Source organism: Taurulus bubalis (assembly GCF_910589615.1).
Source record: "Taurulus bubalis genome assembly, chromosome: 4".
Classification (NCBI taxonomy): domain Eukaryota; kingdom Metazoa; phylum Chordata; class Actinopteri; order Perciformes; family Cottidae; genus Taurulus; species Taurulus bubalis.
The window spans coordinates 700,001-723,379 of NC_136592.1; the positions used below are offsets into that span (position 1 = coordinate 700,001).

The following is a 23,379-nucleotide window of genomic DNA, read 5'->3' on the forward strand; positions in this document are numbered from 1 at the left end:
ATGCATACATACATACATACATACATACATACATACATACATACATGCATACAGGCATACATACATACATGCATACATGCATACATACATACATACATACAGGCATACATACATACATGCATACATGCATACATACATACATACATACATGCATACATACATACATACATGCATACAGGCATACATACATACATGCATACATGCATACATACATACATGCATGCATACAGGCATACATACATACATGCATACATGCATACATACATACATGCATACATACATACATGCATGCATACAGGCATACATACATACATGCATACATACATACATGCATACATACATACATGCATGCATACAGGCATACATACATACATGCATACATGCATACATACATACATGCATACAGGCATACATACATACATACATACATACATGCATACATACATACATGCATACAGGCATACATACATACATGCATACATGCATACATACATACATGCATGCATACATACATGCATACAGGCATACATACATACATACATACAGGCATACATACATACATACATACATGCATACATACATACATGCATACAGGCATACATACATACATACATGCATACAGGCATACATACATACATGCATACATGCATACAGGCATACATACATACATGCATACATACATACATACATTCATACATACATACATACATGCATACATACATGCATACATACATACATACATACATTCATTCATACATACATACATACATACATGCATACGGTTGCCCAATGGAGCTATAAAGGATGAATTTACACTAGTCTAGGGTTGAGGTTAAATCATAAAACCCTAAAATCACAAGCTTGTCAACGGATTTACAGTAATAGTATAATACAATAATAATAGTAATGTTGTCGTTAGCTATCTGCGCTTGAGTGTATGGGGCTTGAGTTGTGTGTGAGTGAGAGACGGTGAGTCCAGTAAAACCAGCGTGTGATCTTTGGGCTTGTAGATCTTCCTGGGTGCCTTCATCTTTATCTCTTAAAGTATTGTGTTGACTGGCTGCTTCCTCTCTGCAGCATGAGGTCTGATGTGTACCACATGTTTTAAAGCTATCGCTGTTTTACTATGGGTATGACAACCTTTGCCTCCACACAAAGACTCTTTTTTTTTTTTTTTAAAGCTTTTTCAGTGCCTTACTTTGTAGAATATAAACATGACTTTCTACAAAACAAAGCCAATGGTCTGCAATGTTAAAAGTTGTGTAAACACAAGCAGCCATGCTAGAACTTAAATCGTCTAAAATCACTCATATCTGAACAAAGAAAAATCTGAAAATCAATACTTAGCCGTTTTTAATTCTCTATGAACACATTCCAGTCAGTGGCATTATATTTATTGTAGTTCAACACAGTGAGGATAAGGGCTGGAACCAGGCCTGCAAATAACTACTTTGCAATTCATTTGTAGTTTTTTTTTTATTTCAATATATACATTTTTTTGTCCAACAGAACAGTTCAAATGAAAAGATATCCTGTTTACAGTAATATAAAAAGACAAAAAGTGCATGAAACAAACAAAAAGTGTCTCATTGCAGAGGAGGGAACCAGAGGATATTAGACATATTGAATACTTTCAATAGCTTTAATAACTAAAATGACAAGCGGACTAACAAAATTGTTGATTCATTTTCTGTCCGTTGACTGATCGTTGCATTAGTAAACGTAACCGACCCAGAGCATGGATCTTCCTCAATTCAGAAATGAAAGTGTATTTTGGGATGCAGTAACCACCGGTCACTTTTAAAGGTTTGGGTAGTGTGTTGTCAAAGTCAAATCATTGTGCACATACACAGCTGACATTGATCTCTGCTGACTTCCATTAGCAGCGGCGTGGGTCTGATATTGCTGACTCCGCCCCTCCTCTCCCCAGGGGGGCTGGCTTTACTACAGCTTTCTGATTACTGACTCTGGAGAAGACGCTTTCAAAGCTCCACTCCCATAGAATCTGCTGACTTCAGCCAATCAAACAGGCCGTTAATCTCACTTTTTGATGAGGCTTTTTGTTTTTCAGCAGTGGGTGTCTTGGCAAAAGCATGAACATGTGTGAGTGTTTGTTGGTTGAGCATCTGGACATCGACAGCAACACGACTAGAACGCTGTTACAAGTTAATAGGCTTTGATAATAACACTACTATTGAAAGACAAAAACGTTGATTACCGTAAAAGTCGGGTTACAAGCCGCTACTACCTTCGGTCGGTGTCCCCGTTAGCTCCCCGCTGTAGCCAACTAACGCTCCTGCTAGCGCTCTGCTAGCCCCCGACAACCACCGAAGGTGGCGGGACCAGCCCCGGCTCGACGCCTGACTCGGGCAGAGGGGACGCGGGCAGTAGCAGCAGCAGCGGGGAGCTAGCAGCAGCGGGGAGCTAGCAGCAGCGGGGAGCTAGCAGCAGCGGGGAGCTAGCAGCAGCGGGGAGCTAGCAGCAGCGCTAGCTGCTCCACGCTGCTTGCTACAGCGGGGTAACCCACCGGAGGTAGAAGCGGCTTGTAACCCGACTTTTACGGTATACTGAAAGAAGAGTGTGCTCTCGAAACGTGTCAACATGTGGGGAAATGGTAAATGTTAATAACATCAGATAAGGATGAGAATCAGTGTCAGTGGGGTCCAGGGACTGCAAATGGGAAGAAATGTTTTTTGTGTGAGGTATTTGGTCCCGATAAACTGTGGTTTATCGGGACCACATTAACACATCATCCATTGTCTTTGGCAGGTTGAACTTTGGGCAGGTGGGGCTGGGTTCTTTCTGAAATATACAACCACTGTCACACTGAGCTCCACGTTGATTTGACCGCACCAGGTCACCATACAGTCAATGTCCTACTCCTCGCCACTAGAGAGGAGTCCAAGGAAGGTGGGCTCAAAGTTCTGGAGCGTCACCGGCTGAAGGTGCAGTGCTTTGTGTCTGTAGAATAGAGAAGACCAAGGCTGATGGTCCAGGAGTCTGAGACTTGTTTTGCAGCCTCCACATGCTGCTTCCTATCAGAGAAGAGGTCTCGTGGTATGGATGGATGATGGTATTGAAGGCGGAGCGGCCCCTGCGTTGGTCGCTCTGTGAGGTGGAACAGGACAAGGCGCTCATAACCACAGAAGTCAGGGCGTTGTTAAGTCCTCTGTTCCTTGTTTTTTGGGACGGGGATGATGGAAGCAGGCTGCTACGTGGCGTGTCTCCAGTGATGTGTGTCTGTGAACACCAGAGGCAGTAGATCAGCTCAGTGCTTCAGGGTGGAGGCAGTAGAACTGAACCTCCTCTGGAGCCTTGGAACCGATGCCTAATCTTCTGAGTCAACAGCCATGCAGGACGGGTCATGCCAAGAAAGACGCCGGCACTATTATTTTAACGTCACACCTCTATTGCTCCCATGGTGCCGGCATGCTATCTGAAATCACACACTGGGTAAGGCATACCTGTTGCTATTCTTTGCAGCGCAATTGCGCAATCTCCTTTTGGCTTTTCCCTTATTGAGTTGAACGTCTGATGACCAGGAACTCTTCTCTGGTGAAAACAGCGGTACTGGAGCACAACCTGACTGAGTGCTGATCACATGCTCAGGTGTCATTGCACTGACCTGAAAGAGACCTAATGCAAGCTGAGCAGGACCAGAACAATGGGACCCGAGGGTAATTAGACCGGAACAGTTCCAAACAGTCTTGGCTAGTGAAACTTAATCAAATGCATCTTCCTCATCTAGTGATGATTTTGACTTTGATATTTTGATTGAAGCATTTTTGAACAGGCATGACGGGGTCAAGTCTTTCTAAGGATGTAAAGGGTGGGCATAATGAAGAGGGAGAAGGTGCTAGACTAGTCAAAGTGAGGTCAAGAGGACTTCCTTATATGAATATGCTATGTTTGCCCCTGTGACACCATCGCATACCACAGACCTCAAGCATATCTGGAGTCGCCACCAAGTGATGTCACCACAGAAGTAGTTCGGTGCTTTTGGCACAACTGTTTGGCTCTGCCGTTTTTATTCTGGGTCCCCAACGTTTATCTCTGACCACTCAGACAGGAATCCATGTGGGTATTTTGGTCCTCCGATATGGGTTTCAAGGATTAGATAAAAGAGAAAGAAGTGGTGTCGCCTTTTCTTTACAAACAAAAAATAAAAGTGTGTTTTCAATAACACTTGAGAATTGAGCTGGAGTCATTTGTAAACGAGGGGAAAACCGCGCTCTGAGTCCTGAGTATAAAATCCATTTCCCACTGGACAAAGACTCACTCACATCTGGCCTTCGTCCTCAGTCACAATCAGTAATCATTGCGGGACAAATGAGTCTGCTCTGACCAGCAGTGATGGAGACATGACATCAGGGTGGACATGTGAATATGTAATACATGACTCATGAGTTTGAAAGAGACTGAATAAGTAACTGATATGAAATAAGAAGTAACCAGTACTACTGACTCTGCTTCTGGTGCTGGCGCCTCCGTGAAGTTGAACAGGAATTAAAAACAGAGGCCAGTGCAACTTCACAGCTTCAAATGAGTCTAACACCTATTTTAGCAGGTTCCAGTCTTTACAAAAGCAAATATCTGCGCTAATTTGGTGAGAAGAGACGAATAAGCTCCACAAGCGCTGTGGAATATCGGGTTTGATATTCAATTCAGTTTATTTTGTACATCCTGTCCCGGGACCTCACATCGGATCAGGAACAACTCCCCAATGAAGATAGTGTGGTGACCCACATACGGACTGTGAGAGACGTTCACCTAAGGGCTACTGTGCCTTTAAGAGCTGGGGGGTTTAGGGGTCTGGTGGTGGGGTTTCCGGGAAGCGTGGGGGTTGCGCTGCCGCTATCGTGATGCACAAGTATTGTACATTTTATGTGGAGTTACAGTAAACTACGCCTACTGTCTCGCTGTTTCCCAACTCTACACTAGTAAAAACCCTTTCATGGGAAAACAGGAAGAACCTTCATAGAGCAACAGAGGAGGATCCCTCTCCTGGATGGACAGAGGAATAGAGGTAGGAGGTAGGAGGCAGGAGGCAGGAGACAGGAGGCAGGAGGTAGGAGACAGGAGGTAGGAGGCAGGAGGTAGGAGACAGGAGGTAGGAGACAGGAGGTAGGAGACAGGAGGTAGGAGACGGGAGGTAGGAGACGGGAGGTAGGAGACGGGAGGTAGGAGGTAGGAGACAGGAGGTAGGAGACAGGAGATAGGAGACAGGAGACAGTAGGTAGGAGGTAGGAGACAGGAGACAGGAGGTAGTAGGTAGGAGACAGGAGACAGGAGGTAGGAGACAGGAGGTAGGAGGTAGGAGACAGGAGACAGTAGGTAGGAGGTAGGAGACAGGAGACAGGAGACAGGAGGTAGGAGGTAGGAGACAGGGCCCAAAGAGGAATATCCCAGCAGGCTCCAGCTTTTAGGGGATGAGCGTCTGCATCATGAGACTTTAGGACAGGACTTAGAATGACTAGTGGAGCTGCAGGATCTTCTGTTCTCCTTAACTTGCTCACTGCAGGTAGTCCACACACACACACACACACACACACACACACACACACACACACACACACACACACACACACACACACACACACACACACACACACACACACACACGAGGAGTGGAAGTGATCAGTGTGGAGCCAAAGCTCCTTGAGACGTTGAACTAAAGCAACGATGAGAACAACAGAGCCATTGTTCTGCTCTGGAGGTGATTTCATCACCAAACTAAGAGCCTCTGATCCCTTTAGTCACACTGGAGTCTGGTTTCAACAAGAATCTCATGGAGGCTTTCATAACACATCTATAGCATTATTTAAACTAATATCTGACATTAGGATGCTTCAGGTCCACAGCGCTTCACTCTCGCTGTGTGATGGTCACCATACGCTCTGTCTCACAGAAATACGTGACATGGACCGACCTAGTAACACGGGTCCTAGTTGACTTTCTACTGGCATGACGAGTCATCACGTCTTCCCTGACCAACCTGAGCTGACGGTCCTTGTTTGTTCTCAAGGTGGACATGTTCTCCTACGGCATGGTGCTGTATGAGCTGCTGTCTGGGCGCAGGCCAGCGCTGGGTCACCACCAGCTCCAGATAGCAAAGAAGCTCTCCAAAGGCATCCGGCCAGTGCTGGGCAGTCCAGAGGAGGTCCAGTTCTACTGCCTCCACAGCCTGCTGACTGAATGCTGGGACACGAAGCCTGAGAAGGTGAGCGCGTTCACTCTCTAGAGCGGTATTAGTGGTTCAGGAGACCAAAGACCAAACATTCACACACATACTGACACACATAGGCGTAGCTTTAGAACTGGTGATTTTGACGGGTGGGAAGCCTGTGAGGGATCATGCCCTTGTCACATAGGGCAGTGTGAACCCGCCATGCAATACACCAGTTTAGCTCCTCACTGGCAGGTCAAAACAGTGACAGCAGCAACAGCAGAGAGATAGCATGTATGTCTGCAATGCTCGACGGGGCCAAGAAATTTGCAGATTAGAAAAACGAATCCTAAAAATACATCTGCTATCTCAAGAGCTAAACACAAACTTCAGAGCGTATCAATCCGTTGGCTAGAAGCTAACGATGCTAACAGCACGAACAGTGTAAACAACGACAGCAGTGCTGACGGAGCTTACCGTGTTAACCTGACAGTGGGTGCTGCGCTTGTGCCGCCTTTGACTCTGGACTGATCGGCTGTAACCGCCGTAACTGCACTAACACAACACACACACACACACACACAGGGAGACATTACTCCACTCTAGTTAACTATACTTTACATAGTTACATGTGGTTGCTGCTACAATCAGGCTCTGAATTTCAGTTTTCAACTAGCAGTGCAACTGTTGCTCTACCAACCTCAAACAGTGTGTGTGTGTGTGTGTGTGTGTGTGTGTGTGTGTGTGTGTGTGTGTGCGTGTGTGTGTGTGTGTGTGTGTGTGTGTGTGTGTGTGTGCAGAGGCCGGTGGCCATGCAGTGTGTGAGGCAGATGCAGCAGCCCAGCTTCCCCTGCCTCAGGTATGTGTTGTCCTGCGACAGCCACTCACAGCTCTTCCTGCAGGGACACAGCGCCGTGTTCTGGAGCGGAGACAAGGACACCAGGTGTGTTTCAACTCTTCAGTCTAATAGCATGACAAAAACTCCCTCTTCTCATACATTGCTTTTATTGTTTTCCCCTCACAAACCTAACCAACGTATTAGTTATGTAAAGATAAAGTCTACCTGAGTAAAGCATAAAGTCACTCCCCTAAGGGTGTGTTCAATTGTATTTGAAAGAGACGCCTGGTAAGAAGCCAACTTAGTAACATGAATTCATAAAGAAGGAGATGGAGAAGAAGAGAAGAGGAGCTCAGTGTGAGGAGGTCCTCCAGCAGTCTAGGTCTATAGCAGCATATCTATGGGATGGACCAGGGCAGACCTGAACCACCCCTAACTATAGACCTGAACCAGTCCTAACTATAGACCTGAACCAGCCCTAACTATAGACCTGAACCACCCCTAACTATAAACCTGAACCACCCCTAACTATAGACCTGAACCAGTCCTAACTATAGACCTGAACCAGTCCTAACTATAAACCTGAACCAGTCCTAACTATAGACCTGAACCAGTCCTAACTATAGACCTGAACCAGTCCTAACTATAGACCTGAACCAGTCCTAACTATAGACCTGAACCAGTCCTAACTATAGACCTGAACCAGCCCTAACTATAGACCTGAACCACCCCTAACTATAAACCTGAACCACCCCTAACTATAGACCTGAACCAGTCCTAACTATAGACCTGAACCAGTCCTAACTATAGACCTGAACCAGTCCTAACTATAGACCTGAACCAGTCCTAACTATAGACCTGAACCAGTCCTAACTATAGACCTGAACCAGTCCTAACTATATACCTGAACCAGCCGTAACTATAGACCTGAACCAGTCCTAACTATAGACCTGAACCAGCCGTAACTATAGACCTGAACCAGTCCTAACTATAGACCTGAACCAGTCCTAACTATAGACCTGAACCAGTCCTAACTATAGACCTGAACCAGTCCTAACTATAGACCTGAACCAGCCGTAACTATAGACCTGAACCAGTCCTAACTATAGACCTGAACCAGTCCTAACTATAGACCTGAACCAGTCCTAACTATAAACCTGAACCAGTCCTAACTATAGACCTGAACCAGTCCTAACTATAGACTTGAACCAGTCCTAACTATAAACCTGAACCAGTCCTAACTATAAACCTGAACCAGTCCTAACTATAAACCTGAACCAGTCCTAACTATAGAACTGAACCACAAGTTCGGGCTTTGTAGGTGAGGAGAAGGATTTTAAATGATTTCAGAGCAGCTATTACAGGAGTAATGTGATCTCTTTTCTTAGTTTTTGTTGGTACATGAGCTGCAGCATTCTGGATCAACCTGAGAGATTTAAGGGATTTATTAGAGCATCCTGATAATAAGGAATTGCAGTAGTTTAGTCTAGAAATAAGACATTTTTTCTGAATGTGTCTCATTTTTGTAAGTTACGTAGGTGAAAAAAGGCAGTTAGAGTTATCTTTAAACAGGATATATGTTGTTTAACTCCCACATGAAACAAAGATAATCCCCTCTCACCCCCTGCCCCCTCATTACAGTAACCAAACACACTGCTCTATTGATTCCAGGTTAATCTCTGTCCAATAAAAGCAGCGTTCATCCCTTCATACAGGTGGTGTTAATGACTGCTGTAGAACCCTTCACTGTGATGAGACCTCGTTAGCTCCCCTCCCCCGACTCCCCCGCTGCGCTCCACTAGACCTCAGGCCCTGGGAACTGTGGCCCCCAGTCATTTACACATTGTCCATACTAATGAATGAAGTCCTCCTCTTCTAGCTTTGTCCTTCCACCCACACTAAGATGATGTCGCACATCCTCCCACCTCCCTGTTGACCTGTTAGCTATCCATCAGTAAAGTGAAGATGAGATGCAGCTACGTGTCAGGCCATTGCACTGAGTGTGTGCTTTTCTGTACACTCACTAGTTTTACTCTTGTGGGAAACTGTGGCTCGGTGGTAGAGGAGGGTCGTCCTGCAATTAGAGGATCGGACACACTTTGCATACTTATTGATAACATCATTATTGAGGTAGTCACTGACTTACGAGTTCTTCTTGAGAAACCCACCATCGATCCAGATGTGTTGGCTAACTATACACCTATCTCTTACCTGCCCTTCCTCTCTAAGATCCATGGGAAACCAGCTGTGTGACTTTTACATAACAATAGTTTATTTGAGAAGTTTCAGTCAGGATTTAGAAAGCATCATAGCACAGAGACACTAGTGACAATTACTAATGACCTTCTAGTTGCATCAGATAGGGGACTTGTCTCTGTACTGGTCTTGTTAGACCTTAGTGCTGATAAAGGACTTGTCTCTGTTCTGGTCTTGTTAGACCTTAGTGCTGATAAAGGACTTGTCTCTGTTCTGGTCTTGTTAGACCTTAGTGCTGATAAAGGACTTGTCTCTGTTCTGGTCTTGTTAGACCTTAGTGCTGATAAAGGACTTGTCTCTGTACTGGTCTTGTTAGACCTTAGTGCTGATAAAGGACTTGTCTCTGTTCTGGTCTTGTTAGACCTTAGTGCTGATAAAGGACTTGTCTCTGTTCTGGTCTTGTTAGACCTTAGTGCTGATAAAGGACTTGTCTCTGTTCTGGTCTTGTTAGACCTTAGTGCTGATAAAGGACTTGTCTCTGTTCTGGTCTTGTTAGACCTTAGTGCTGATAAAGGACTTGTCTCTGTTCTGGTCTTGTTAGACCTTAGTGCTGATAAAGGACTTGTCTCTGTTCTGGTCTTGTTAGACCTTAGTGCTGATAAAGGACTTGTCTCTGTTCTGGTCTTGTTAGACCTTAGTGCTGATAAAGGACGTGTCTCTGTTCTGGTCTTGTTAGACCTTAGTGCTGATAAAGGACTTGTCTCTGTTCTGGTCTTGTTAGACCTTAGTGCTGATAAAGGACTTATCTCTGGTCTTGTTAGACCTTAGTGCTGATAAAGGACTTGTCTCTGTTCTGGTCTTGTTAGACCTTAGTGCTGATAAAGGACTTTGTCTCTGTTCCGGTCTTGTTAGACCTTAGTGCTGATAAAGGACTTGTCTCTGTTCTGGTCTTGTTAGACCTTAGTGCTGATAAAGGACTTGTCTCTGTTCTGGTCTTGTTAGACCTTAGTGCTGATAAAGGACTTGTCTCTGGTCTTGTTAGACCTTAGTGCTGATAAAGGACTTGTCTCTGTTCTGGTCTTGTTAGACCTTAGTGCTGATAAAGGACTTGTCTCCGGTCTTGTTAGACCTTAGTGCTGATAAAGGACTTGTCTCTGTTCTGGTTTTGTTAGACCTTAGTGCTGATAAAGGACTTGTCTCTGTTCTGGTCTTGTTAGACCTTAGTGCTGATAAAGGACTTGTCTCTGTTCTGGTCTTGTTAGACCTTAGTGCTGATAAAGGACTTGTCTCCGGTCTTGTTAGACCTTAGTGCTGATAAAGGACTTGTCTCTGTTCTGGTTTTGTTAGACCTTAGTGCTGATAAAGGACTTGTCTCTGTTCTGGTCTTGTTAGACCTTAGTGCTGATAAAGGACTTGTCTCTGTTCTGGTCTTGTTAGACCTTAGTGCTGATAAAGGACTTGTCTCTGGTCTTGTTAGACCTTAGTGCTGATAAAGGACTTGTCTCTGTTCTGGTCTTGTTAGACCTTAGTGCTGATAAAGGACTTGTCTCTGTTCTGGTCTTGTTAGACCTTAGTGCTGATAAAGGACTTGTCTCTGTTCCGGTCTTGTTAGACCTTAGTGCTGATAAAGGACTTGTCTCTGTTCTGGTCTTGTTAGACCTTAGTGCTGATAAAGGACTTGTCTCTGTTCTGGTCTTGTTAGACCTTAGTGCTGATAAAGGACTTGTCTCTGTTCTGGTCTTGTTAGACCTTAGTGCTGATAAAGGACTTGTCTCTGTTCTGGTCTTGTTAGACCTTAGTGCTGATAAAGGACTTGTCTCTGTTCTGGTCTTGTTAGACCTTAGTGCTGATAAAGGACTTGACTCTGTACTGGTCTTGTTAGACCTTAGTGCTGATAAAGGACTTGTCTCTGGTCTTGTTAGACCTTAGTGCTGATAAAGGACTTGTCTCTGGTCTTGTTAGACCTTAGTGCTGATAAAGGACTTGTCTCTGTACTGCTCTTGTTAGACCTTAGTGCTGATAAAGGACTTGTCTCTGTTCCGGTCTTGTTAGACCTTAGTGCTGATAAAGGACTTGTCTCTGGTCTTGTTAGACCTTAGTGCTGATAAAGGACTTGTCTCTGTTCTGGTCTTGTTAGACCTTAGTGCTGATAAAGGACTTGTCTCTGGTCTTGTTAGACCTTAGTGCTGATAAAGGACTTGTCTCTGTACTGCTCTTGTTAGACCTTAGTGCTGATAAAGGACTTGTGTCTGTACTGGTCTTGTTAGACCTTAGTGCTGATAAAGGACTTGTGTCTGTTCTGGTCTTGTTAGACCTTAGTGCTGATAAAGGACTTGTGTCTGTACTGGTCTTGTTAGACCTTAGTGCAGCGTTTGACACCATTGACCATGACATCTTATTACAGAGACTAGACCAGTTGATTGGTATTGAAGGTACAGCACTAAGCTGGTTTAAGTTGTATTTATCAGATCGATCTCAGTTTGTATTTGTAAACGATGAGGCCTCGGTTACCACTGCTGTTCGCCATGGAGTTCCACAGGGTTCTGTGCTTGGACCAATTTTATTCACCTTATATATGCTTCCTTTAGGCAATATTATCAGAAAACAAGCCTGAAATAAATTGATTTGAATTAAATTAAAGTATTTATATTGATGCAGTATTTATATGAATGTGTGTAAAAACAATCCTTTTGAAACGACATGTTTCATATTTGCCTGTCCTTTCATCAACATGGTATTACTAGTTCTATCTGAGACACCACTGGTGGAAGACAAACACTATTTCCATTTGGTTGATGAACCCAGTTATTCCACTATTATGTTGTCACTTGCTCTATTGAATGTGTGTGCTGTGTAGGAGCTACAGTGTGGTGAACGTGGAGAAGGGCCAGGTGGAGGTGAAGAGGATGTCCTGTGCCGGCAGCAAGATCAGCTGTCAGATGAAGATGGGAAACATTCTGTGGATGGCCACTGAGGTACACGACACTTTAAATCACACAAACCATGTTCATGCAAATAGATGTTATCTCTGCTTTACATCCCTTTACATAGCACTGTCCATTTATAACCTTAGCATACGCACAAAACCAAATCATTACAGGTATAATGATGCTAAATGTGTGTACCTGTATGACGCTTTTCTAGTCTTCTGAGTACTCAAAGCCTTAACACTGCTTGTCATCATTCACCCATTCATACACTGATGGGAGGGTTCCACCTGCTCATCAGGAGTAACTAACAGTCACACACACATTCACATGGACTAGCGGCGCCTGCTCACCGCTGAGCCACAGACTGAGCCCGACGCCTCTCACGCTGCTCTTCATACCACACGTTACTTTGCATTTATATGTTCTCGTTATCATAAACAGTCAAACCAGCAGTGTTATTTGTGCTTTCAGCCACAAGGCACATTTTATTTATAAAAGATTTAAACCAGCTCAAACCGCAAATCAAATTGAACTTAATATTCCATCAGCGCCGTCTGCACTCTTCAGCACAGAGAGGTTGAACTACCGACTCTCTGTGGATGAGCAGCTGATGAAATGATCATCATCTGTGAAATAACCTCAAATAGTGATACATACAGAGCAGAGCATCATTAGTTTTCAATTATCTTCTAATAGAGTATATCAAGTATGATCCCAGTTTTCATAAAGTGTTGCATGATGGGTACTCTGGAGCAGTTAGAACTGTAAATGGAGGACTGGGAGTGAAGGAGTGTTCTCCCTCTCGGTGCAGCAGTGTAAGCACCCACTGGGCAGCAGCTCATCTCTGTGCTTCAACATTCAGAAGGTTCTGTAGTTGACCATGTATGGCTGAATGTGTGCAGAGCGATGTGAGGCTGCGCACATGGACAGCTGTCAGGGATTCATAAAAGGAAATAGCTCACTGGAAGTGTACGCAAGGTTTTATTAATCTGAACATGTTTTAGCATACGTGCATTTCCTCCTTTGAACGTACGCAAACATTTAATGTGGATCCTATGCTCTGTTTTATATATGAGATATATATACATATATACACTGTATATATTAAATATATATACTGTATATATGAGATATTTGATAAATGAGACCCGACCTTTCAAGCCCGAGTACAGTGTGTTACTCATTTCTTATGCTTTAACTTTGCACAGCTGCTTCCACTCTTTGTGCTAAGCTAGGCTAACCACATTCTGATTCAAATTTCTCTCTGAGTTTGTGATGTGTGTTTTACTCTGTTTGCTAAAACCACCAATCATGGAGAGCAGTTGTTCTCTCTTTGATCCTATTAAATGCATCTTATACCAGTTGAGTGTAAACATGGCGGCGTGTTTGTCTGATAGGAGCAGGAGGTCTTCATCTACAGCCTGAAGGACATGTGTCCTCTCAGCCAACCCCAGAAACACTTCTCCTGTCCAGCCATCATCACCTGCCTGTTCCCTGTCCCAGCAAGAGAACAGGTCAGCTCATGTGTCTCTCACACACACACACACACACACACACACACACACACACACACACACACACAGTAATTTGTTCACATATTCAGACACATTATTTTCTTCAGCCATTGTAAAAAAATAAATAAAAAAAAGCCCTCAAAACGTGCTAGCTAATGTTAGCTAACGTTCTATAATAACATGTTGTGCAGAGCCACAGCGTCTGGTGTCTGCAGTGATAGAAGCTGCTGCTGTGGGGCAGTGCAGTGATTTGACTTATTGGTCTCATATCCTGTTCAAGTCGTGACAGCAGGTCAGATAATACAGATAATACATAAAGACCACAGAGAGATCAAGGCATGTTGTGTTCACCTGTAATGCATTCATCACTTAAATATCATCTCTTGTGCAGAAAAACTCAAATCAGGTCATTAGACAAGGACATTGTTTTATGTTTGCTAGTTGTTTCCTGAGAGAAAAGATCTCCTGGAGCACAGCAGCTTGTAGCCGGTACATGCACATCATGTCAGACCATCACTCCCCCTGCATGTTAGGGGTTCATGCAAATGACCGTTCCAACTAAACGCTTAGCGCACCGTCACAAAGAAAGACAAGAAAGCGGGCAGCGATCAGACGGAGTGGATTGCCTCATGCTCACAATCGTCATTAATTAGGGCTCAAACCGGACACTCAATTTTAACATAATTGAAAGAAATGCTCTTCTTCCTTCAATCGTTACTCACGCTGTCTCCAGCAGCGATGCGGTGCTGCTCCTGTCTGAGTAAAGAAAAGCCTTCCCCTACAGATGGGCGTGTGCTCCGTGTGTGAACAGCGCCAACATGTTGATGTTCATGGAACCTCGATTCCCTGAAGCTAGTCTTCTCTCAGGTGAAAAGTCATTGACAGGTAGGATGTCCACAGCTTTAGTGCGCCAGTAATCACAGCTTACCTGCCACTCATAATGGCCCTAAAACAACTCCCTGACTGTCAGTCAGCAAACGATGCTTTGTGGGAAACGTTGTTTTATGGTCTTTACTGCTGCTCTCCCTCTGACCTCTGACCCGCTGTCCTGTTACCAGTCTTCTCACAACTGCTCTGCACCGTGGTTCCGCTAGAATGCAGGTGTTAGGACATCACAATGTACTCGGGGACATGCACAGGAAACAGATGGTGACTTTAAGACAACAAGGAGACGAGGGGACACCAAAGCTTTTCTTGGTAACCGTCTGAGATGATGATTTAAAGCGTTCCTCCCTGTCAGAGCCTGGCCAGGGTGTTTGCGGGGATGTCTGACGGCCTGGTGGCCGTGTACGGCCTGGTGGAGGACCTTCCTCTGGACGGGGAGACCTACCTGTGTTCACACACCCTCAACAAGACGCTGTTTGCTCTGAAGGACTCGGATCCCAGGCAGAGACTCTACCCAGTCAGGAGCATGGCGCTGGTCAGCGGCGGCTCCCAGGTGAGCACATGAATGTCATGTTTGAGTCCCTGTGGGGATCACTCCTGTCTTCACCTAACAGACTGTCTCTGTCCCCCTGTGGCGTTAGTTATGGTTCTCCAACGGTCCGGGCGTGCTGGTCATTGACTGTCTGAGTCTTCAGGCGGTTCGAAGGCTGGAGCCCTACAGCCCGCCGTCGTCTATCGTATCCATGACGACCAGCTTCAGCCTGTGGGGCGAGGAGGCGGTCTGGACTCTGGACGACCACAGCAACACGCTGCTGCTGTACCACGCGGCCTCCTGCCAGCTCTGTGCCACGTACTGGTGAGTGCAGCTTCACTGGGCCGGCCAGAGACCTCCATGTGGGAGAGCAGGGGTCCTGCAATCAGAGGATCGGCGGTTCGATCCCCGGCTCCGCTAGTACATGTTGATGTGACCTTGGGCGAGACGCTTAACCCCATATTGCTCCCGTAGAGATGCCGACCTTGTGTGAAGGATCAGATAGATGAATACAGACCTGAGACATCTCTCACTGATCACATCCAGCTCAGCCTGTCATTATGGGATGTTGGGTTGTTGGGCTTATTAATAACTCCCTGAGGTCTGAGGTAATTTTTACACAATTGCTTAGATTCACCTTCCTAAGACTTTAGATGTTCTCCTCTTCTCATCTTCAACTCCTTAGCTGCCCATGGAGAAGAATCTCCTCTTAGTGTTGAGGGAGAGTTGTCCTCCTGGAGAGGTGAGCTGATTAGGAAGCGATGCTCATGAGGACACTGTGCTCACTGTACAGGGAGGGACGTCCGTTAGTGGCTGGTCTAGTAATGAAATACTCTTCCATGCCAGTAGGTAGCGCAATAATTACCTCCCATGCTGTATGATGCTACAATGTGACATTTTGTATTGTTGTTGGTGTGCCAAAAAAGGTTGAAAAACACTGCGCTAGCTACCGCTCATCAGAAAGTGACACCTGTAATCCTAACCTCAAGCCGAGCCGACGCCAAACCGTTTTAAAATCCTGTCTTGGTCTCAGCTGCGGGGACAGCAGTCCTCTCCGGGATGTGTTCGCTGTGCAGCATCCTGCTGGGGTTACCGTGGCGACAACCGCTGACCTCAAGACCACAGACCAGGAAGAGAAGCTGGACTGGACCAAAGGAGAAGTGACGTCGATCTACAGCGAGGAGGCGGGCACTCAGATCCTCCAGCACCAGGACTCACAGACGGACTACTGCTGCGTCTCGTCCAGCGGCTCCCTGGAGCCTCTGGACTGTCCCGGCATCGCAGGCCCAGCCTCTTCAGGCCGCCGCAGCAGTGCGCCGCCGCCTGCAGACCCGGAGCAGACCAGCAGGGACCCGGACCAGCCGGCGCCCACCAACCCCGAGTCTGGCCTCGACCCTGCAGAGACCGTGAAGCCCACGCCGCCTCCGCTGCAAGCCTTCGCTGTGCTGCCAGTGAACGGAGCGCTGTGGATCCCCAGGTACAACACACTGCACACAGCCACAGGCTGATGAGTCCATGCCATTATGATGCAGGCAAAAGAGGAGCAGAACCACATTTACCTGTCTATGATTGTCATATCAGACTGAGGCACGGGGATGACCAGTGTAACGTTACAGTCGCAGCACAAGTCTCTTCTCTTTGCTGTGGACCTGAACACATTACAACATGTGGTGACTGTATCTGGATATACAAAGAGCTTTACTACGCTGTGACAAGGGAAGGGACAATGCTGTATTTAAAAGTGTGTTCTGGTTTTATTTTGTATTTGCAAGCGTTGTATTTTAAAAGCACTGAACAAATCCTCCAGTCGCTTTAACGTGAAGACAGCCGTACCAGAGGGAACACGATATGCAGCCAGAGGCTGAACCAGGACCTACCGGCCTCAGCAGCTCCACTGAGCCTCAGCTGGAGAGTCTTCTCAGCCCCGTGTGTGCAGCTACATGATGAAGGGACATGTTGGCTGTGAGCCGGTTCCTGTAGTTACTAAAGCACACGTGCTACTCATAGCTTTCAGATTCATCCTCATTCCACACACGCTCGTACTGAATGTCACATCCATGTTTCTGTCGTTCTTCCTGCTGAAGCCTCACGTTTTAGTGGCTGTATATAGTTGTTGGGTTCTTCAGCCCATAAAAAGGTATTTCTGGGTTCTTTACCTCGTTGCTAGTGCTTCCACCACACAGCAGCTTCATGAAAACACATGAAACACAAAGCGACGGAGTGAGGACTTGATTGCACTATGTCTATCATCTATCATCACTGTAAACATGTCGTGTGTGTGTGTGGTTGTTTGGCAGGCGTGGAGGTGACCTCATGGTCATTGAGATGCAGCCACACGATGATCAGCTGAGGGGGCGTGTCACTGCTGTCCTCAGTCCCCCTGGATGTTCCTCTTTGGGGTGAGCTCACTTCCTGTTCAGTTATCAAGTCTCCACCACACATGATGCCACATTTTGTGCAAACGGTTGTTTGTTTTGCCACTGGTTTATTTTTGCAGCATATTCTTGCCAAATGAAACTATAATGTGAGGGACGGTCGTGTTCATTCTGCAACATTCATTTCCAAGATGTGTATCAGTTCACACTGATTGGCCCTTAAAGACAACATGACGTCACCGGCAGTGTGTTGATAACACAGCGGTGTGCCGCCGCAGCAGGTCCTTAACGACACGTCACAGAGATGACTCAAACAGAAACCGGCTGCAGCGCTCCACAGAAGTGGTTCCTTTGAGTTAATACTGCCCAAAAATATAATGTCAGGAAAAATAGAATCTAAAAACAGTTGCACCTTGTGAATCTCTTTCCAGCAGAGCAACATGTGGAGCCTGTAACTCTGCCTCAATGCAAAACGAGGATATGTATCAATAAGTAGTTATGCATATGTGCATAAACAAATGTATTTCCCTTGAAATGGCTAGTTTATCTTTTGAAGATTATATAAAGGGATGTGAAAATGGCAGTAAAAATGGTCAGGCTGTCTATTTACACACAAATTGACTGATTTGTGGATGAGGTCTGTTGGGGGTTGGGTCGTGACCTGATGATCTGCCATAATATATAACAGATTTCAATTCAAATAATAAATCTACTTATGATATACCAACGTTTTACTCTTAAATAGGCTTCATGAAATCACAGTACTTCTCATTGACAAGAGCAACCCGTCAGGGTTGTCCCATCAGCCCGCTGCTATTTGCTATAGAGCCCTAATCTATCACACTCAAGTCGATAACGACAATAAGTGGAATTATTAGGGGAGAGGAGGAGTACAAACTATCTTTATATGCTGATGATTTATTATTGTACATATCAGACATCAGATATTTAGACGGAACTTTGGTTTTAGATATCTTCTTAACATAAGCCCTTTATGCAATAACCACCTCTTCCACCCAGCTAGATTGGATGCTACATTCTCTCTCTGGTGAAGAAAAGGCATCGCCAGATTTAAGGATATGTACATAAACAGGGTATTGCCAGCTTTGAGGATTCATCACACACATTTAATCTTCCTCGGTCAAGTTTATTTAGATATTTCCAAGTCCGCCACTTCCTGAAGTGTCAAGACCCCAACTTTCCAAATATCTCTTCAGTGGCAGGCTTGCATGATATGCTCGAACTTCCACCCGACTCAAAGCGGCTAATTTCAAGAATACATGACTGTATATCATCTCTTAAAAACGTGACCTTGGCGAAGATAAAGGCGGACTGGGAAGGTGAACTGGGGGAAGACGTGTGGAACTGTGCTCTACAAAGAGTGAATGACAGCTCGTCTTGTGCAAAACTCGACAAAACTCGACATAATCCCATTCAAAGTTCTGCATCGAGCTCATTTTTCAAAAGCAAGATTAGCTAAAATATACCCTATACCCTCGGATGCTAGTTGTAGCAGATGCCATCACACCCCAGCCAACTTAACTCTTATGTTCTGGTCATGCCCTGCTCTGACATCTTACTGGTGTACGATCTTTAACACTTTCTGAGGCTCTTATTATTGATCTCCAACCCAACGCAACTTCAGCTATATTTGGTGTCACAGACAGACAACACTGCACAATAACAAAAACATTAAAACATCATGGCGTTTATGACACTTCTTGCACGTAGAAGAATGTTGTTGCACTGGAAATCAACGAACCCACCCAAGACATCTATGTGGTTTGGTGACCTGATGCAATTCATTCATCTAGAGAAAATGAAATACTCGCTGAGGGGGTCAAGGAACACATTCTTTTCCACCTGGGACCCGGTTCTACATACTTGGGTAAACTCAAAACTATGCCTGATTCCCCTAGCAGTATCTTTTGGTGTAGTCCCTAAATCATTATGCACACAATAGACATAACCCTTTTTTCTTTCTTTGTTTTCTTTTCCTTTTTCTTTTAAATAGGCTTCATCTTATATCTGTCTTTCTACTAAGAAAGACTCTTTGTCAGTTCTAAATGGGTTTTTCTTCCACCTGCACAGAACCCTTTTTTTTAAACCATTCACCGCTGGCCAAAAAGCTATATGAATATACTGATGCAGCTTCAATAAAGCTTCACAGGATCCTTCGTCATGTACTTATGGTGCTCGGCTGAGTCTGTAATTATTTCTGTAAAGACGGCAGCAGCTGGTCCTTTGCAGAAAGGACTTCTGTGTGAGCTTCCACAGAGGGGCCTGGCCTTTTAGCAACAGGCAATAAACAGGCCACCCAAAACAGGGCCCTTAATAAGCAGTTATTACATGGTGCACCTGTTACATAGGCGACACATGGGGGGTCATGGCTCAGGTCAAGGGAAGGAGGGTCCGGCTGCAGGGCTTCATGTCTATCACAGACAGGCTGTTGTGTTGCTCCATCGGGACATCATGCTGCCCTCTGATTGGATGGTTTCCCTCCATCACCGACCTGAGTCTGATGGTGTGTGTCAGTGACTTCAGAGCACGGCCTCACCTGCTCCCTGAACCTCGGGCTGTATATCACAGGACATGAGCCAACTCCAGCAGGATAATGATACCCCTCAGGAAGATGAAACAACAATGCAGGGAGATAATTCAAGGTTGTTCTGTATGATACACGACACACATAGAAGCTATTCTGCCTCCCAGAATGCTTTGTGTCACAGCCTTCATAAATTAGAGAGAGTTTGAACATTCTTCTTGGATCTATTTGACAGTTTTTCCTTCCAGGAGAAAGTGGAGTGGACCTTTTTAGGGCAGGATTTATTTAGTTCTTTACCAGACAAATATTAACTCCAGTGGTAACAGTAATCTCAGTATCCTCAGTGGCCTTCCAGGGAACCGCTTCCTAGAATAGCCAGCTAGCTTCTAGGAATAGCTAATTACAGTGCACAGAGATGTGCCGCCAACTGCTTCGCATCCCTCCCTTCCCCTCGTAGATCGATCTCTGTCTCGCGTCCCTCACTCCCTTTCCCTCCTCTCTGCTCCTCTCAGGATCCTGCAGGAGGCCGCACTAGTGGCAGAGGACACGGTTGTATGTGGCTTTCATAAGGAAAACATGGAGTGGTGCCTGTGTGTCTGGAGGGGCTGGGGCTGCCGCGAGCTGGAAATCTTCTACCAGTCTTACGAGGAGCTCGGCCGCTTGGAGACCAGCATGAGGAAAAGAAGGTAGCTGTTGTGCTGCAGAATCGCAGCTCTGTACGGCGGGCGAGCCGAGGGGAATACACACCGACAGACCGGCAGTGTTCAGAGCAGGGGGCGCCGAGCGCTGACATCAGAGCAGCGTAGGAGGGGACTGAGCTCCAGCTGTGCACAGCGCTGTGTCCCTCACTACATACCTCACTGCCTAGACCTGAAAGATCTGTAATCCCACAGCGGACATGAGCGGCCCCGAGGCTGAGTCACAGATCAAGGTCGCCAGAACAAAACTTCACTTCTGCACAGAGGCTTTAATGGCTGCTGCATTTTCCTCTTCAAACTGTTTGGTATGACTGGAATTCAGCTCAAGATGCGGTGGACTGTTTGTGTCTGACTCCAGCTGCTGCAATGCGTTGTTTATTCTGTCTATTTCAGTGTCCTTTTTTATCGAACTATTCCAAACAGCAACGTTATGGACGTGTACACTCTTCAGAGACAAGTGTTGACTCTTTAAATGGATTGTGATGGAGTCAGGATGCTGCTGCTGGGAAAAGGCTGAGTTTGTGGATGGGTGATGGCAGTGACACTGACTCAGAACACACTGTTCCTCTCTTCATCTGTGCCACATGAACTGCATTGTTACCAGAGAACATCTGGGTTCTGTTTATCATTATGCAACAGACCAGTGGTTTCCAGCGTTTGCCACCGAAACATACAAAAGCACAAAGCTTCATTCTGGCTCCGGACACCACAGAGGGTTCCCTCTGTTCCTCACATCCGGACCTCAGAAGAACAGAACTTGGTCTGTTCTCTGGGTTTTAGTTATCTTTGTTACTGGTCAGCCTTTTGCTCACAGGGCGCAGGATGCAAGAGGGATTCACAGGAAGTGATGTCATGGATTTGATGCAGAAGACAGAAGCATGTGCTCATTTGATACAATGTAGAAGATAATATTGGATCAATAATGTGGTTCTATGGTCTTCTTTATTAAAACAACGTGTTGGGTTGAGCAGTAAACACTGTTCAGATCATTCAAACTGCTCTCTGGTTGTTCTGTTGACTCATACTATTGAAATACAACAGTAACCACAGGTCTTACCAATTCAGCCAGGATGGAAACCAGTAGGACTTCAGCTCCCATGAGACTTTTCCGGTGTGCCAATGCATTGCTACTAATAGTAGTTTTCTCTTAATTACATTGACATCATCCCTTACTGTTCATTAGTAGTTTGATACCAGTCCATACACAAGTTATTCTATTGACGGAAATCCACCAACAGAAGCCCTGATGAAAGAAATGGAGGCTGTCTCCAAGATGGTAAATGGACATGTAAAGCGCTTTTCTAGTCTTCCGACCACACAAAGCGTTTTCACACTACATGACATCATTCACCCATTCACTCTGTTACAATACAAAGCGTCAACCCAGGGTAAGGCTGAGCACCACTGTAGAGACCATCTGGTTTTAATCATTTTATCTTTCCAACCAAATACATGTGTTGTCTTAAATTGTCCCATTTCTGCAGTGGCCAGTGAAGATCTGAATATAGCAGCATAATAGTAAGGCATAGGTTGTGTATTTATCAGAATGTATAAAGGTGTATTGTAATAGAAGGTGTTGTGTACATAATCACTGTATAGTATGGTACTACATAAAGTTCTTATGATAACTCTGTTTCATGGCTATTCTTTGAGACACATGGAAGCTGCAGTCCTGGACCCATGACTCTGTCCTCCACTCTTGGGTAGAGAGAGAGAGACGCCTCCTGTGATGAAGTGATGATGACAGATGAGGGAAGAAGCTGATAACAAGGCTCCTGTTGGTATGAGAAACATAAGAGGCTGCTTCCTGCTCGGAGCTTTGGCCAAGCTTAAGTCTGTGAGGTGGTATGTACTACTGCTACCACTACTGCTACTACTGTTACTACTACTGCTACCACTACTGCTACTACTGTTACTAATACTGCTACCACTACTGCTACTACTGTTACTAATACTGCTACCACTACTGCTACTACTGCTACTACTACTGCTACCACTACTGCTACTACTGTTACTACTACTGCTACTACTGTTACTAATACTGCTACCACTACTGCTACTACTGTTACTAATACTGCTACCACTACTGCTACTACTGTTACTAATACTGCTACCACTACTGCTACTACTGTTACTAATACTGCTACTACTGTTACTACTACTGCTACCACTACTGCTACTACTGCTACCACTACTGCTACTACTGCTACTAATACTGCTACCACTACTGCTACTACTGTTACTAATACTGCTACCACTACTGCTACTACTGTTACTAATACTGCTACTACTGTTACTACTACTGCTACCACTACTGCTACTACTGCTACCACTACTGCTACTACTGCTACTACTACTGCTACCACCACTGCTACTACTGTTACTAATACTGCTACCACTACTGCTACTACTGTTACTAATACTGCTACCACTACTGCTACTACTGTTACTAATACTGCTACCACTACTGCTACTACTGTTACTAATACTGCTACCACTACTGCTACTACTGTTACTACTACTGCTACCACTACTGCTACTACTGCTACCACTACTGCTACTACTGTTACTAATACTGCTACCACTACTGCTACTACTGTTACTACTACTGCTACCACTACTACTACTACTGTTACTACTACTGCTACCACTACTACTGTTACTAATACTGCTACCACTACTGCTACTACTGTTACTAAT

At 45.2% G+C, this 23,379-nt stretch overlaps 1 protein-coding gene across 1 annotated transcript in view; it reads left to right on the plus strand.

Annotated features, from left to right (window-relative positions):
- lrrk1 (leucine-rich repeat kinase 1) overlaps positions 1-22,278 on the plus strand; it is a gene marked incomplete at its 5' end in the record, with an annotated part of 71,883 nt that extends 49,605 nt beyond the window's left edge. The window contains 9 exon segments of the mRNA XM_079216386.1: positions 6,026-6,220; positions 6,967-7,109; positions 12,058-12,175; positions 13,528-13,644; positions 14,885-15,082; positions 15,171-15,385; positions 16,095-16,538; positions 17,359-17,460; positions 20,494-22,278. Coding sequence (XP_079072512.1) covers positions 6,026-6,220; positions 6,967-7,109; positions 12,058-12,175; positions 13,528-13,644; positions 14,885-15,082; positions 15,171-15,385; positions 16,095-16,538; positions 17,359-17,460; positions 20,494-20,671 — 1,710 coding nt within the window. The 3' untranslated portion in view covers positions 20,672-22,278.
- Positions 22,279-23,379: the final 1,101 nt, after the last annotated feature.